Genomic DNA, 15,374 nt, shown 5'->3' with positions numbered 1-15,374 from the left:
TTGCATCAATTCGAGACTGTTGTACTTTCCAGCCAACATGGTTATCTATATCATAAGTAGCCTATTGAGTTAAGCCACTAAATTGTGTCTTTCTATGTTGTGTTGTTGGACTATTGTTTCAGGATTGGGTGAAACTTGGTGCCTATTTGAACGTTTAAACCTGCTGCAATTTTATTTTGCACCTATCCTAGGTCAAGAACCTGGTGTTCAGTAGTTGTTTGTTGATCTGGTTCATAAGAGTTTATCGTTTTTTATATGGATAAGAACTTTGGTTTTCCTGTTTGAATGGTTTTACACTAATAATTTTTTGGCCCTTTATAGCTTGCTGGACGGTGTGAGCTAAGGCTCCTTGTTGTGGCCGCACTTTGACCTTTGATGGTTTACTTTTTCCAATTGTGAATTGTCTTATTGGCACTCATACCACATCTTCTGATATCTATTATGAGTATGAAATGAAATTATTACTTATTGTATTTATCTTGTGTGTAGTTTTGTTTTAGGAAAAAGACAATACCTGTACGCATTATGATTTTTAATACATTGGTTTTCTATTTTCGAATCATTTTTCACCTTGTTAGACATTTACAAAGAAACTGCTGTCCATGAAATCCTATATCTTTTGCATACATGGCCTAATTTCCGAAACCAACAAGTACATGCATAGCTCAACATTTCATGCAATTGAGAAAAAAAAATGTGATAGAAGTTATTTCAGATATTTCAAAATATGTCTTGTATTTTGTAGAAATATAAATGGTTTAAGAAACAACAAAGATTAAACTGAATCACAGTAAATCTACTTGAAAATAATATTCCAAAATCTAACAAAACTTAGCTCTTGAAACAATTTAAATCTACATTAAAGGTTTTGGTCGGTGAAGCTCCTTGGGAATCTTTCCTATATCTTGTCCTATATGTAACACCTGTGAAAAAGACATCAATGCTATTATTTGCTAAATAACAAAAGAAACAAACATTATCATATCTAATTGAAAGTTTTAACAATATAACTTGTATAGACGTATACCAATTACCTGCAAGTTGTCTTCTAACTAAGTTGATGAAGTGGGATTATAAAACACAAATGGGATGTCTACGTTACATATATATAATACTTTCTATTATTACTATTGTGTATTGAAAAGACGGATCAACTGGTTAAGACTGAGACAAGTGGCTAACGTATTTTCAGACGATGCGACATCATTCCTATAGTCATTTTGTTTAAAACTTACAGATGGTTTAATCTATTTCTAATTGCCACTAAACGGCAGACATTGTCAAATGTGATTATTTTTAATCTGATACAAATTGCCAGTCAGTCGTTTAAGATAATCAAGGTTAGAATCTTATAACAAAATTAGTTCTTCAACTGTAAAGACACCAATTGTTTTCATCACTAATTTGTCTGGAAACACATGACGTTGCTTAAAAGATTTATCTCAAGAACTGTGAATATAGAAATAAGATTTACATAGTTTAATTGACAATGAGACAACTTTCCACTAGAAATTAAAGGATGTAAAAATAAGCAACCATATAAAGGTCACCGTACCGCCGTCAACAATGAGCAAAACACATACCCCATATATAGCTAGATATAGAAGACCTCAAAATAACAAATGAAACAATTGTACAATTTTTTTATTTACCTCATCCTTCATTGTGATTGAATGCGGGGAGATTGTTTCACCCATCTTGTGTTTGTGTACATGTCCCAATCCAGGAACATCGCCCGTGGTAATGTAGGTTGTCTTTTGTGCGATATCTTAATGTATTGTAATTTTTGTGAACTTGGACAAAACGACAGATCTTCGATTGTCTCTTCAAAGTCATTCCCAACTCTAAAAGCTTTACATATTGAATATATAGAAACAAGACCACGAGCCAAAGCTCCGTGTTGAAGACCGTACTTTGATTTATACTGGTTTACTTTTATAAATTGTAACTTTGATGGAGAATTGTCTCATTGGCATTCATACCACATTTTCTTATATCTTTACTAAGTTGATACTAATGCAATACTTTCTTTTATATATACACAATGAGATGTGCTTAGATTGCCCGAGAGCCAACTTTCCAACAGAAACAAAGGGACAAGGATGAATACAACTATATTTATAGGTAACCGGGGGGCCTTCAGCAATAAGCAAATCCCGCATCGTGTACAACTCTTTAAAATGATACGGAATGACAAAATGTGAAATAATTTAAAAGAGAAAGCAATCGACCGAATTTGTACTAAAACACCATAAATGTAACATAACTACACTTTACAAAAAACCATCACAGGTACATGACCCGATGGACGAGGCCTCACATACATGTTCATTGATGCTGAAGCTATGTATATTGAATATCCTTGACGTATAACACAAATGAAAATCAGAAAAATCTGCAAGGGTTCTAGTTTGAAGACACCCCTACAATAGTCTAGAATAACGCCTTTTGTATCGGCTCGCGACATTTGTAGCATGCAAGACTATATGTAAAATTGTATTGATATTCTGTTGCTCTGAAATGCTGTATAATTAATTTAAAAGAGTAAAAAAGGAATTAAATGATTTAAAAAAATATCTTAGTGATGGGTTTGTGCATCATCGCGTCGATGCAGGTTAAATTTTGCATAAAAACCCCATGTTTTTCCGAGTAGATAAATTTCATTTAATAGATAGATTTTAATCCTACAAGTTACAGCGGTTTACCTTTACAGCTATGTAAGTAAAACAGAGAAATTAAATTTATAACAATCAATAGTAACTGCATTTAAATTATTTTAAGGGTGGTGGAATTTATCTATCTTCTTCAAGACCATAACAAAATGATCATACTCATATTTTGCTTTTTTGAATTTGCGCAAATTTTATAAATCTAAATTCAAATTTAAATTTCAGTAAAAATAGAAAATAACATTGATTCATTGTTGGTTGTTTAACGTCCAGTGACAATTATTAGGAAATAACAATTAAATCTATAAATAATAATATTATATGAATCAATTAAACGATAAATACTATTTTCCATTCTCAATGTTGTTAAAAACATATGATGCAACGTAATAATAATTATATAAATATAAAATTTATAACAGTGTTTATTAATTGTTCTTACGATTTTCCAGATATAAAGTCTAGTACAATGAATCTAATTTTATCCTATTAAAAAAAAACATTTTTCTACATCTGTATTTGTAAAATACCCGATTATAAAGCATAAAAGTGAAAGGATATTTAATTTAAATCTCTGAACTGATACAGCTTTACCCTTATCAATATTTAGTTAAGGTAACAGGAGGGTAGATCATCTACAATATATTGTATTCTATTGACAAATCAAATGCAAACAAATTTTCACCTGTCCTTAAAACGACTCGTTACAATGCCTCTAATACGCAACACCTTTGTTGTAAAACAGCCAATCGCTCGTCGATTTGACTCGGGTATTCAAAAGGAATAATAAAACGGGTAGTCAATCAAATAGCATTTTAAAAAGTGTGAATAACAAAAACGTTTGGTCATTTTATAAAGTTAGTCAAGGGACTTCGGACATTTAAATCCACTTTCTATGGACTTATAACAAGTGATAAAGTTTAATATTTGGTTTCATCAACAGACTTAAAGCTGACAGCATCCATGATGAATAAACCTGCAGGAACTTCTAGTAAGTAGAAGTAAAGTACATAGGTAGTCATATAAAACAAAACGTTTCGTACTTACTAATTGCTTTTATTAACTTTAAAGGTAATGATTTCAACAGATCTATGATGACAACTTTGGGTGGTTTTTTTTCTTTTGATAAACAGGAACATATACAATGTTTTATTCTTCATGAATCTTAACTGAAAAAAAATTAGTCTGAAGAGTAAGTCTTTTTTAAAATAAAAACAAAAATACAATTTAAATGCAAAAAATTGCTCTCTGGCAAAAAATAAAAAACTTAAAAAAAACAAGGAATAAAAGCAATGTCACTAGCTCTATATTTACTAAGAGCTCTAATATTTACTAATAATTTATACAAATACATAAAAATACTGATACGGAAAATAGTCAAATACAGTTTTATCTGAGTTGATAATTTGATGCCGCTTTTGACTCTTCTGGAGTGTTGTCTCATTGGCAATCACACTACATCTTCTTATTCTTATATATAAGAACAATACATATTTTAGGTGGAAGTAAACCGTTAAAATCAGAACATTTTATCAATATAACAGCAATAAGTTGTCAATCTGCAATTCTATCTTTTATCCACAATATTAACATGTATGTAACAGCACATATTAACTTTTGAAACTTAGTTCAATTACTATCTGTAAGAAATATTAAAGAATTAAATAATCTGGGTAAATACCTGTATGAGGCAGAGAAAATCCGTAACACTTAATTTTTTTGTTAAATGTACTTTTATTACCAATGTAAATTGTATGCCAAACTCCGCTATATATTAATGCTGTATATGTCTATGTAAACTGTATAATTTGTGTATCTGTTTAATTCTATGAGCTGTATATTTGCTTACGGAATAAAGAATTATTATTTAGGGAGTTTGAAAGATGTGTCAATTAATTTTATTTTGAATTGCAATTAGATTATATTGAACAGTAATATTTTATATAAAAAAAACATTTCTTGCCTATTAATAAGAAGAACATTTTTGGATTTATACCTGCAATAAATATCTTTACCATTTTTTTAATTTTAAATAAAGCATATTGTATTGTACTGCGTTTATATTATGCTTTTTAATTGTGATTTCATGATTTTGTGCAAGCTTATCTGATGCTCTTATGTTAAACATAGTAGTACAATGTATATATATTAAAGTAAATGAATCTTTATCACTTTGTAACTGATTGAAATTAAGTTATATGTTGCTTTTTTATGACTGATAGACTAGTAGTTCAAAGATAGAAAACGACGTTTTTGCGTATATATATTTTCGTTTTTGCTCTCCTTTTTTGGGGATAAATTTCCTTTAAAATTTCTTTCTCGTCCAGTTTTCTGCTTATTAAGTATACTTTTTGGATCCTAGATGCTATGTCAACAAATGTGTATTTGAATACGTAAGCCTTTATCTAATTATTGTCTACTTAACATCTTAGTATATCCAGGGGCATGTCCATTTCGTACGAAAAAGCAAAGTTTGCCAGAACCATTTAACAAAACATGCAAACTTAACTTTTCAACATGAAGGGAGTCCTTTCATCTGGAAAGTGTTTACCTCACATTAAAATAGGATAATAGAATCCAGAGACATATACGTAGACATCGACTCCGGAAAGTCAGTTCAACTACAAAAGAAATTAAAGGAAGTCCAAAGGAAATTAACAAGATAATTGAAATAACAAATTGTACTTAATTATCTTTGCACGCGAGCACATTATTTGCAGACGATAAAGTTTACTGCTTCTTTAAGTCGTCATAGACACCACTAGAGGATTTAGAAGGCTTTTTTCTAAATTTTGTTTGCATCATAACGACCAAATTATAATCAAATGATTGGACAAAATGTATATATTTTGTAACATCAAAGGTGTAGAGATTGCACCATAAGAGTACACAAATCAAAAGCACTTTGATCATTTAAAGCCATTTCTTATTATTTAAAGTAAGTAAAAATGTGCTTTTAGTACAATTAAAAAAAATCAAAAAAATCTGTTAATTCGGTGCAGTACAAAAGATAGGGGAAAAAGAAGAAAAAAGCAATGGTCTAATTATTCTATACATATATAATTTTAATCTGTGTATTAATTATGTAGCATACATATAGTATTTCTGTGATTTAGTTTTTTTTTTTAAATCTAATTTTTGTAGTACAATTTATAAAATGTATTTTTTTTGGTAAAGTCTTAAAAAAATAAATGACAATTTTCTGCACTTGAGCTATCATTTAAAGGCAATTGTCATTGAATAAGCCTCTACGACACGTTGAGTAATATTTGTACTTGAATTTTTATTTGAATCGAGTTGAAAATTAAATATTTTTGTAGACTGGCAAAAGAGGATCATAGGTGTTAAATAATTTTGCCTTTTTGACTGTGGATTGGTGTAAATCTATTATTTTGAAAAACAGATATTAATTTGTTACATTGCAATCGTGTCCTAACTAAGCGGCTTTGAATCTACTGTACATTAAAAGAGTCAACCCTTATATCCCCTTTGAAAGAACTGTCGTAATACACTAAAAATTTACACCAATATAAATGACCAATTTGTGGATTTGACACGTTCTACGTTAATCAAATTGTCGACTTTTAACAAATTGTTTCAAATAACGTGACAATGGTGAATACATTGGATAACATACAAAAAACATGTGTTTAATTCGGGAATTTTAAATGAAATAAATTCCTCAAAAGATAAAATAATTGTAACACCTGCCTGAAAAAGTAAAAATTACTTCAATGTCATAAAGATGATTCTTCTGAAATACATTGGAAAGTAAATGTCAAATATTTGAAGATGGTTGCAATATAACGTTGACATTGTCATTAAACGATTACTTAATAAATGACTGTGTCTAAATTGAAATTTTCGTCTTTGTTATTATGCTACACAATAATTTATGTCTATGGGTCTTTGAATTTATTAATTTTAAGTAAACACATGTATTACATTGCTAACGTTTATGCAATACCGAAATGACTTATGCTATTAGTTATTGTTATATGTTATGTAAAACACAAATCTGCAGGATGAAAATTATAACTGACTGTGAGAGAGAAACTCTTAGGAGTAGTTAAGTTCTTTAAATACCCTCCGTAGTGGTAGTTTGATTATTATCAAATGGATTTCACTGTTGGTAATGTTTTTAAATAATAGAAGACATGGGAATGTGATGCAAAAGAAATTATCTTAAAAACGGAAATATAAAAATTGGTGCAAAAGTAAATATAATATGTTTTTTTTCCTGGGACTATTATAGTCTCAGTTATAACCTGATCAAACAAACATATCATTGAAATTTCCCTATTTAATTGGCTTGCTTCTTATTATCTCTGCAAATGCCTGTACCAATTTCTGGTTGTAATGTTCGGTCGTTAGTTTTGTTTTGTTCTCTTCAATGATATGTATGTTCCCTTCAATGATATGTATGTTCTCTTCAATGATATGTTATGGTCTTTGCTCTATTCATGGACTTTACAGAATCATAACCCTGGGTTCATTTATTAATTCCTAAACGATATCTTATATAAAAAAAAGAGATTATCAGCCGTTACTGTAGTATATCTCTTCATAATCACAAATGAAGCTATCTAAAACTATACTTTCGAATATAGATCCGAAAAAAAACTTTCGGTGTCAAATTTTTACTTTTCCAAGATAATAATTTTAAATGCTCGCTTCAAAAGTGAAAAACAGGAAGACGGTATAAGCCTTCACAGTGTATGTTTGAGGGAGATTAACTTTTAACCTTACAAGTGATATATTAGTAGAGTTATCACGCCATTAAAGGATGTTTACATAATTTATAGGAATACGAACCTAATTATATTGACGAAGATTAAATACCAAAACTTTAAATTAAATAATAAATCTATAACATATACATTTATACCAACCAAGAAATCACAACGTCATGACAGTTGAGGACATTATTTTTGTGATTCTTCTTTAGAGGATACTATATGACAAGACAAAGTTGTCTGTTTTAAGAACATGCAATAAATACCATTTAATCTTCTATAGAATATATATTGTCACATAAGTACAGCATTTCATTTCAATAAATACGAAATCGGACCATGTTGTTTTCTGTGCGGAATGTCGTTGTTAAAGAGTTTCGTTTTCTAACATTGATTCTACCTAAAACTTTTGATATTGGGTTTCTGATTGTTGCATTTGATTTGGTACTTTTCAAATTTTAACTTCATTATACTAAGAAGGCTTAAAATTTTACTTACACATACAAATCGTCTTAGAAGTAATGTCGCGACTTAGTAGATCGTTACAGAGTATCTGTGTCACAGATGAACACAAATATGTTCTATTTGTCGTACATGTATCCACAATCCTGTCCTCAATTTCTGATTCTGATGGTGTTTTTTTTTTTTGCATTGTTCTGATTGGTCAGTCTTGTCTGTTCACGAATCAACTTTGGCCACTTAAAATGGATTTTCTCTATGGTATATCTAAAGTACAATTTCTCAATTATAATAACAGGATTTTCTTTCAAAATTTGCATTCCATTATTGTCGAATATTTAAACAAATTCGACCGCCTAGGTTTTTCATAAAGTGATAGAAAAATGACTATACACTTTATATAATTTCTCTGACCATTAACCTTTCTTCTAGATACCTTACTTTTTTCATTTGAACTTTGGTTAAACAAGTTTTAACAGATGTTTTCTTCCCTTTGCAGGTCGTATATTAACAGATGTACCATGTAAAGTTTGTCAAGACCACTCTTCAGGGAAACATTATGGAATATATGCTTGTGATGGGTAAGTCTATTTTTAACTGTAGAAGAAATATTTTTTTACAATATTAATTTCAACACATCAAAACATAACTGTGCATACTTTCGTACTTTGAAAATCGTCATTCAAATCGAAATAAATGATAAATCCAATTAATAGAAACTAAAGAAATGATACTAAAATTTTCGAATTTAGAAATATCATTTTTTGGAAAATTTATTTCACAATCAATTAGTAATTTTATTTAAAACTTGCTTCATTACAATAAAAGAATCTGCTTACAGAATGCATTTTTAAAGTAAATTCCAGTTTGAAACTTTTAAGGGAATATAAACAAGTATACATTTGACTATAAACGGTACTGTTTGACTTTGTTATCATACGGTCGCGTGTTTGTCACATTCGGTGGTTGTTGATATACTATAATAGTTGACTTGCTGATTTAACGTAACTTTAATCTTTTACAGGTGTGCTGGATTCTTTAAGGTACGTTCTGTAACTTTGTTTTAATTTCCTACATAAAATAAAAGTAGATGTCTATGTTTGTCAAGAGTATAAAGTAACAAATTCAAATATTTGTCTGACCCGAGAACCATACAAACACATGGTTGTTGACTCCTGTTCATAAAGAAATATTCGAGAAATGAATCTGTTGCATCCTGGTGCATTAAGTGTTTATTATCTACCGAGGATTGCTTTTGATGCAGTCAGTGTCCGCATTTTACCTTTCCGGGGACCAACCCTGTTCCTATTTTCTGAAGTTTTTAACCAGGATCATTTTTCCTCTCAACGTATTTCGAAAAGAGAACAACCATTTATCATGATTATTTTAGATAGTTTATTCACGCACTTATCAATTTATCAACTTAAAATTAATCTGATATCTCATATGGGATAACCATTTATCATCCTTCTGATGTGCATCTTCAAATAAGGTGTTGAAAATAAAATAACTGCAGGATCATCATACCAAAGGTTTTAAAAAGATTTCAAAGTCTTCTTTTATTATCTAATAAAAGGCTTAAACACTATGAATTTATCCCGATCATAACTTTTCGTCCCTTTTTAGGCTTATATTTCATACAAAAGTCAACATTTAACCAATTTGTAACTCGTTAAACTCAAATAACCACTATATGGTATTAGGGTTTAATCGATACGCCAAAATCTCGTGTCAACGATAATCCACGAGTTTTGATGTCTAAATCCTGTTTTCTTTCATGTTGGTGAAAATAGCTTTATTCCTTAGTTAGAAAGTCACATCAATTCACATTCGTTTTATGATAAAAATTTCTACAGTATCTGTATAATTTCATTAAACATTTAATATTTTACCACTTTTAAATGAATAAAACGGTGGAAAACTTTAAAATGTACATAATTTGCAAATTCGACGGTTAAATATTTTAGAATACGGCATAAACATTTCCTTTTCTCTTACAGAGGTCTATAAGACGAAACAGGCAATATGTATGCAAATCGAGAGGACAGGGCGCTTGCCCAGTAGATAAAACTCACAGAAATCAATGTCGAGCTTGCCGGCTAAAGAAATGTGTAGATGCAGGAATGAATAAAGATGGTATGTTTACAAACATTTTACCTCGCACTTCTTAAAAAGGAATATGGTCTTACAACCGCGTTACTATATACATGGCTTCATTATTTATAATTGTATCTGTCTTGAAGAAAAACATTTAACTATATAATGAAGAATTATCACTATACTTTGTAATATGTCTTTGATGCTGGTGAAGGCTGGTGAAAATCAGTCCTCAAATTGACTGGTTTCTTTCTGAACTGGTTTTTATTATTGTTTCTCAAAAAAAAATAGTGATGGTGATCGATAGACAATAAACGCAGGTACAAACAATGCATTTTATCTGATCAAAAATGTTCAAACCATACTTGAACTGACCTTCTAACAAAAACAACAGTAACGGAAAAAAAAACCACACAAAAAAACAACAACAGCAATAAAGTAATACTTTCAATAATACCATTAATGATTATAGCCATTGTAATTATCATCACTATACTTTAATACTTTAGCTGTTCAACATGAACGTGGTCCTAGAAATTCAACAATTAGAAGACAAGTTGCAATGTATTTGAAAGAGTCAAGTGAATATAACGCAATGATGATGCACTCTGCTTATCGACCGCCATATCTAACCGGATGTATGGGTATTGAACCAATCCAAGAACACATTGCTGCATATTCACCTTCTGGACCGCCATCACCGGTCACGCCAGGATCGATTTGTCAACCAACTCCAAAAGTAAGTACTGGTATAGCTTGTATTCCAATAAGATCATACATAATTTTCATAACCCAGTTTTATGGTACTATAAAACATCCTATTTTTCTGTGATTGTTCGACGAGTTTTGACATACATAGATAAAGCTGAAAACCATTTTTTAAAATGAATTCTAGTATAAAATTGAAAATTTTGGACTTCTGTTTGAACTGAACTGAATATCAATTATGTCAGACGAGTGCTATGTTAAATAATTCATAACTTTTGTTTTTCATTTTCAGTATCCACATGAACTAATGCCTGCTGTGTATCCAATGGCTAGCCCAGATGCTATATGTGAAGTAGCTGCCAGACTTCTCTTTATGAGTGTAAAATGGACAAAAAGTGTACCAGCTTTTGTTGGTTTACCTTATCGTGATCAAGTTTTATTATTGGAAGAAGGATGGAGGGAGCTATTTGTGTTAGGTGCTGCTCAGTTTCAGCTGCCACTCGAGCCTGGTGCTCTTTTAGCTAGTGCAGGTAGGCAAAACAATAAGATTGAAGAGCTTTTCGACATAGTTCTAACGCTTTTACGAAAAAAAATATATTGTATTTTCGAATAAAAGGTATCGATTGCATTTGCAATAATTTCCTCAATAACCTAAAAACATAGACTAAATGATTAATTAAAAGCTCAGGTGAATACAACGTTTGTGCAAGACCATCACCCAACTTGATTAGTTTTAGAACATTTCATACATTGTTTTAGATATTTATAAAAAAAAAAAAATCGCTAAATAGTTTAAAAAAAAACCCCAAAAAAACCCACACAAATTACATTTCCAATTTCAGGAGTGTCTGCAGAAGACACAACATCAGAGAAGGTTGTGAACTTGATGACAGAAATTAGAGCATTCCAAGAAATTATTGGCAAACTTAAAAGTCTGCAAGTTGATCCAACAGAGTACGCCTGCTTGAAAGGAATAGTGTTATTCAAAACAGGTAATTTTTAACATATTTTTAAACAACTTTGATTATGCTATACTCATTGAATCAAATTATATAATATAGTTATATTGATATTGTCATATTGGTTTTAATCCATATAAAAGATTTTGTTGACCATGAAACAAGCGATTTTTTTTTAAAATAACGATGTTTGTAACAGATGAACATTTTGTATCTATTATACATGTTCGATGTTTTCTTTTGTAGCGTTTCCAGATTCCAGTTCTTCAGACCCAAAAGTTTTAAGAGACTTTCATACCGTGGCCGGATTACAAGACCAGGCACAACTAACATTAAGTAAATACATTCAAACAACTTACCCATCACAGCCATTTAGATTTGGCAAACTGCTGTTATCAATACCAACCCTAAAAACAATATCATCAAACACCATTGCTGATCTCTTCTTTAGAAAGACAATAGGGCGTATACCAATCGAAAGGCTCCTTACAGATATGTTCAAATCTAGTGACTTTTGATCAATCAGATTAATGAGTCAATGATACCTTATCATAGTATGCAGTCCGCGATGGCGGTTCAGTGCGAAAGGGTTAGATCGTGCTGATAAAACTGAGAACAAACACCAAGCCTTGCACTGGTTTTGAGAATTATAAAAGGTTGAGAAACTGTCCAACAAATAGCAATACAAATATCCGGAATTTCTTTATATTATTTATGTTTATGCAATTTGTGTGTGAAATATATATACGGAAAAGGATGTTTGCTTTTTGAACTCAAATGATATGATGATTAAGTTTTAATTTTTCTATCATAGTTAGATCATATGATCAGTTTTTGAAATTAAATCAGACGAATTGAACTTTTTTTTTTATTTGTTTGCTCAAATAAATTAGTGCTTGAGTATACTAATTTTCTTGCTAATTCTTATGTGCTAATTTATGAACTGTGCATATTAGATGTTTTATTTTATGTGGTGCAGAAAAGTAGGGCGAATTTTACCATGATTTTGTGTTCACGTGATCAGTGCTGTATCATTTTTGTACATGTATATTTATGAGATAAATTATCATTCTATGCATAATTATTATACTTTTACAATTTTATACTATACATATTTCTATCATACAATCATTATTCAATCATTTAACCGATGTTATAGTCTGTATATATATATTATTTTCTTGTCACATTTTAATCAAAATTATACTTATATACTTGTTAAATATTGATGTTTTACGCGGGCTTATTATTTGAAAATTTGAATATTTACGTATTTTAGTAGACATTTTGTGAAGGTGACTTGGTACACACTTTTTTCTGACTTTAATTGGTGCAAACAGATCGTACAATTCATTTTATTTTATAGAATATTCGTTGATGAATCTCAGTGAATACGCATTATTCAATAGATCTATCTATTCGTATTGATGTTACATTTGTAATCACACTATCTATGCAATTAATTGTTATCATTTTTATCAAGTGAATAGGATAAATTTTTTGTTTGTTATTGCCTCACTTTCATTTGTCAAGCCTCTCTTTCATTTGTTTAAACCTCTCTTGTTATCATTTTTATCAGGTGAATAGGATAACATTTTGTTTTTATTGCCTCTCTTCAATTTTTCAAGCCTCTCTTTCATTTGTTTAAACCTCACTTTCATTTGTTTAAACCTCACTTTCATTTGTTTAAACCTCACTTTCATTTGTTTAAGCCTCCTTCTCATCTCTTCTAAATCGAAAAAAAAATGTGATGTTTTTCTTCTTTGGTTACAATTTCTTTTCATCGTTATCCATATAAAAACATTGTTGTCGTTAATGTTAACCATCTGACGAATCAATATTATCCTTTTATTACCATAAGTGTGGCGATTTTTTCAAGATCTTTTTTGAATATAAGTTTTTTTTAAAATTGCAAATGCACATGCAGAACAAGAAACACGAATATTAGTTAAATACAAGTTCCAAACACACTACGTTAGCTTCTCTGTTTTTTTCTTTGATTTTTATGATTCTATGATGTTAACTACATTACAAAAAATCCATTCACCTGATGTTTAGAACGTGTTTTTATTGGTGCACTAAAACACTTAGATCAGTTAGTTGAATTAAATTGCGAATCACAATCTTGAAGTGTTTGCGTGCAATATTTAGTACATTGTCATAAAGTCATAAGTCTCAGAGATATATGTGCTCAATTTTGTTAAATGCATAATTAATTGTTGTTAATAAAATATAAATATTTACATTGACTTGGTTTTTTTGTTGTTGGAATCATTTTGTTTGTATTGATCTATATAAGTGTTAGACTTATGCATATTTGTGATATGCAGGAACGTGTTGAACATAGTAGTAGATTCTTCTAGAAGACAACATCCGTGGTCTGAGACATACAAAACAAGAGAATGGCTTTTCAATTTAATGACTATATAATCCATTATGTGTAGGCACTTGCCTAATGTATCTTTATTCTGATACAGCCAATGCATTACATCAGTACAGAGATAACAAATACATCAAAAATATTTACAATATGCACAAAACAAGTGAGAAAGGTTACGTGAGCTACAAGCCAGGAGTACAAACACATGTATTCATATTTTTTTTTATAAAAGAGCAAAGCTTCTCCAGAACTGGTTTTCTTGTATTTGACAAAACCTCAGAGAATTAACTGTATTGATGTTTTGTGAAATATGCAGTCAAATACTCTTTTCGTTTCTGATTGAAAAAAATGCATTTAGATATATATTGCTAATAACACATCTGTATTGCTTCCTATGTGATTTTTTTTGCCAGCTTTTTCCAAAACATAACATTATTTATGATTTTTCGAAAATTGTAAATCATCAGCGTCTACTTTTTTTTTAATTGCTCGGTAGAGAGAAATTGTTAAAAACAAATCAGTCAATTTTGATTTCTTTTTTGAAAGATAAAAAAAAATTGACGAAAATACTGAACTTCAAGGTAAATTCAAAAATGGAGAAGTCTAAAATAAAACCACTGACAAAATCAAACGTTACACCATAACAGAATCTCCTTCAACACCACTTCAATCTGATATCAAATCTGGGTACAAAAGATTGAAATCGGATTAAGTATTATATATAGATTCTTTCTTTTAACAGTATAATACTGGTTGATTATAGTCATAGTCATTTCAAAACTAAATTCATACAAATACTTAAACATTAATTAGCCTAAATTAAATTCTTGGAAGGAGTTTTGTGTTTGTGCCATCTGACATAGCAGCCAACAATATTGACGTCTACTGATTTAAGTAAAATTAGAACAAAAGACTCAAAGGAGTCCTCAAAGGGGTCAATAGAAACATCGAAGAGAGATGGACAACACCAAGAACAAACGACGCAAGAAAATACACAGAACACCATACAAAATGTACAAAACCCACGAACTCCACTAAACCCTGGGGTGAACTCAGACCTATGATTCGAAAAAGTACGCAGTTCCATATCCCCAAATGGGATGATACCATAAACGAGATAAGGAAGAGGCACACAACTGAAACTTATCTATAGTCTTATGCGACACAGAAATTCTGTAACGGTAAACCGAATCTGAATAGGGTCTGTAAAACTTTCGCAAATGGACCACAAAGTACTTTTTATCCTATTCATTGTCGAATTTTGTTCAACCTTTACAGGCTTTCAATAGAAGAAAATTTAAAGACATTAATGTAGTGCATGTGTGCTTTGTAAAACTATTTATTTTTAGCGACAAATATGGCTATT

At 30.2% G+C, this 15,374-nt stretch overlaps 1 protein-coding gene across 1 annotated transcript; it reads left to right on the top strand.

The window, feature by feature from the left end:
* Positions 1–3,491: 3,491 nt before the first annotated feature.
* LOC139490731 (nuclear receptor subfamily 2 group E member 1-like) lies at positions 3,492–13,871 on the top strand. The gene is made up of 8 exons (XM_071277699.1): positions 3,492–3,660; positions 8,364–8,445; positions 8,889–8,907; positions 9,865–10,000; positions 10,471–10,700; positions 10,962–11,199; positions 11,512–11,661; positions 11,875–13,871. The coding sequence occupies exons 1-8, from the start codon at positions 3,633–3,635 to the stop codon at positions 12,144–12,146; spliced, it is 1,155 nt and encodes a 384-aa protein (XP_071133800.1). The 5' UTR covers positions 3,492–3,632; the 3' UTR covers positions 12,147–13,871.
* Positions 13,872–15,374: the final 1,503 nt, after the last annotated feature.

This window comes from Mytilus edulis, chromosome 10, assembly GCF_963676685.1.
Source record: "Mytilus edulis chromosome 10, xbMytEdul2.2, whole genome shotgun sequence".
In the NCBI taxonomy this organism is placed as follows: Eukaryota; Metazoa; Mollusca; class Bivalvia; order Mytilida; family Mytilidae; genus Mytilus; species Mytilus edulis.
Note: the sequence above shows the minus strand (reverse complement) of the source record. Positions and strands in the feature narration are given on the sequence as shown.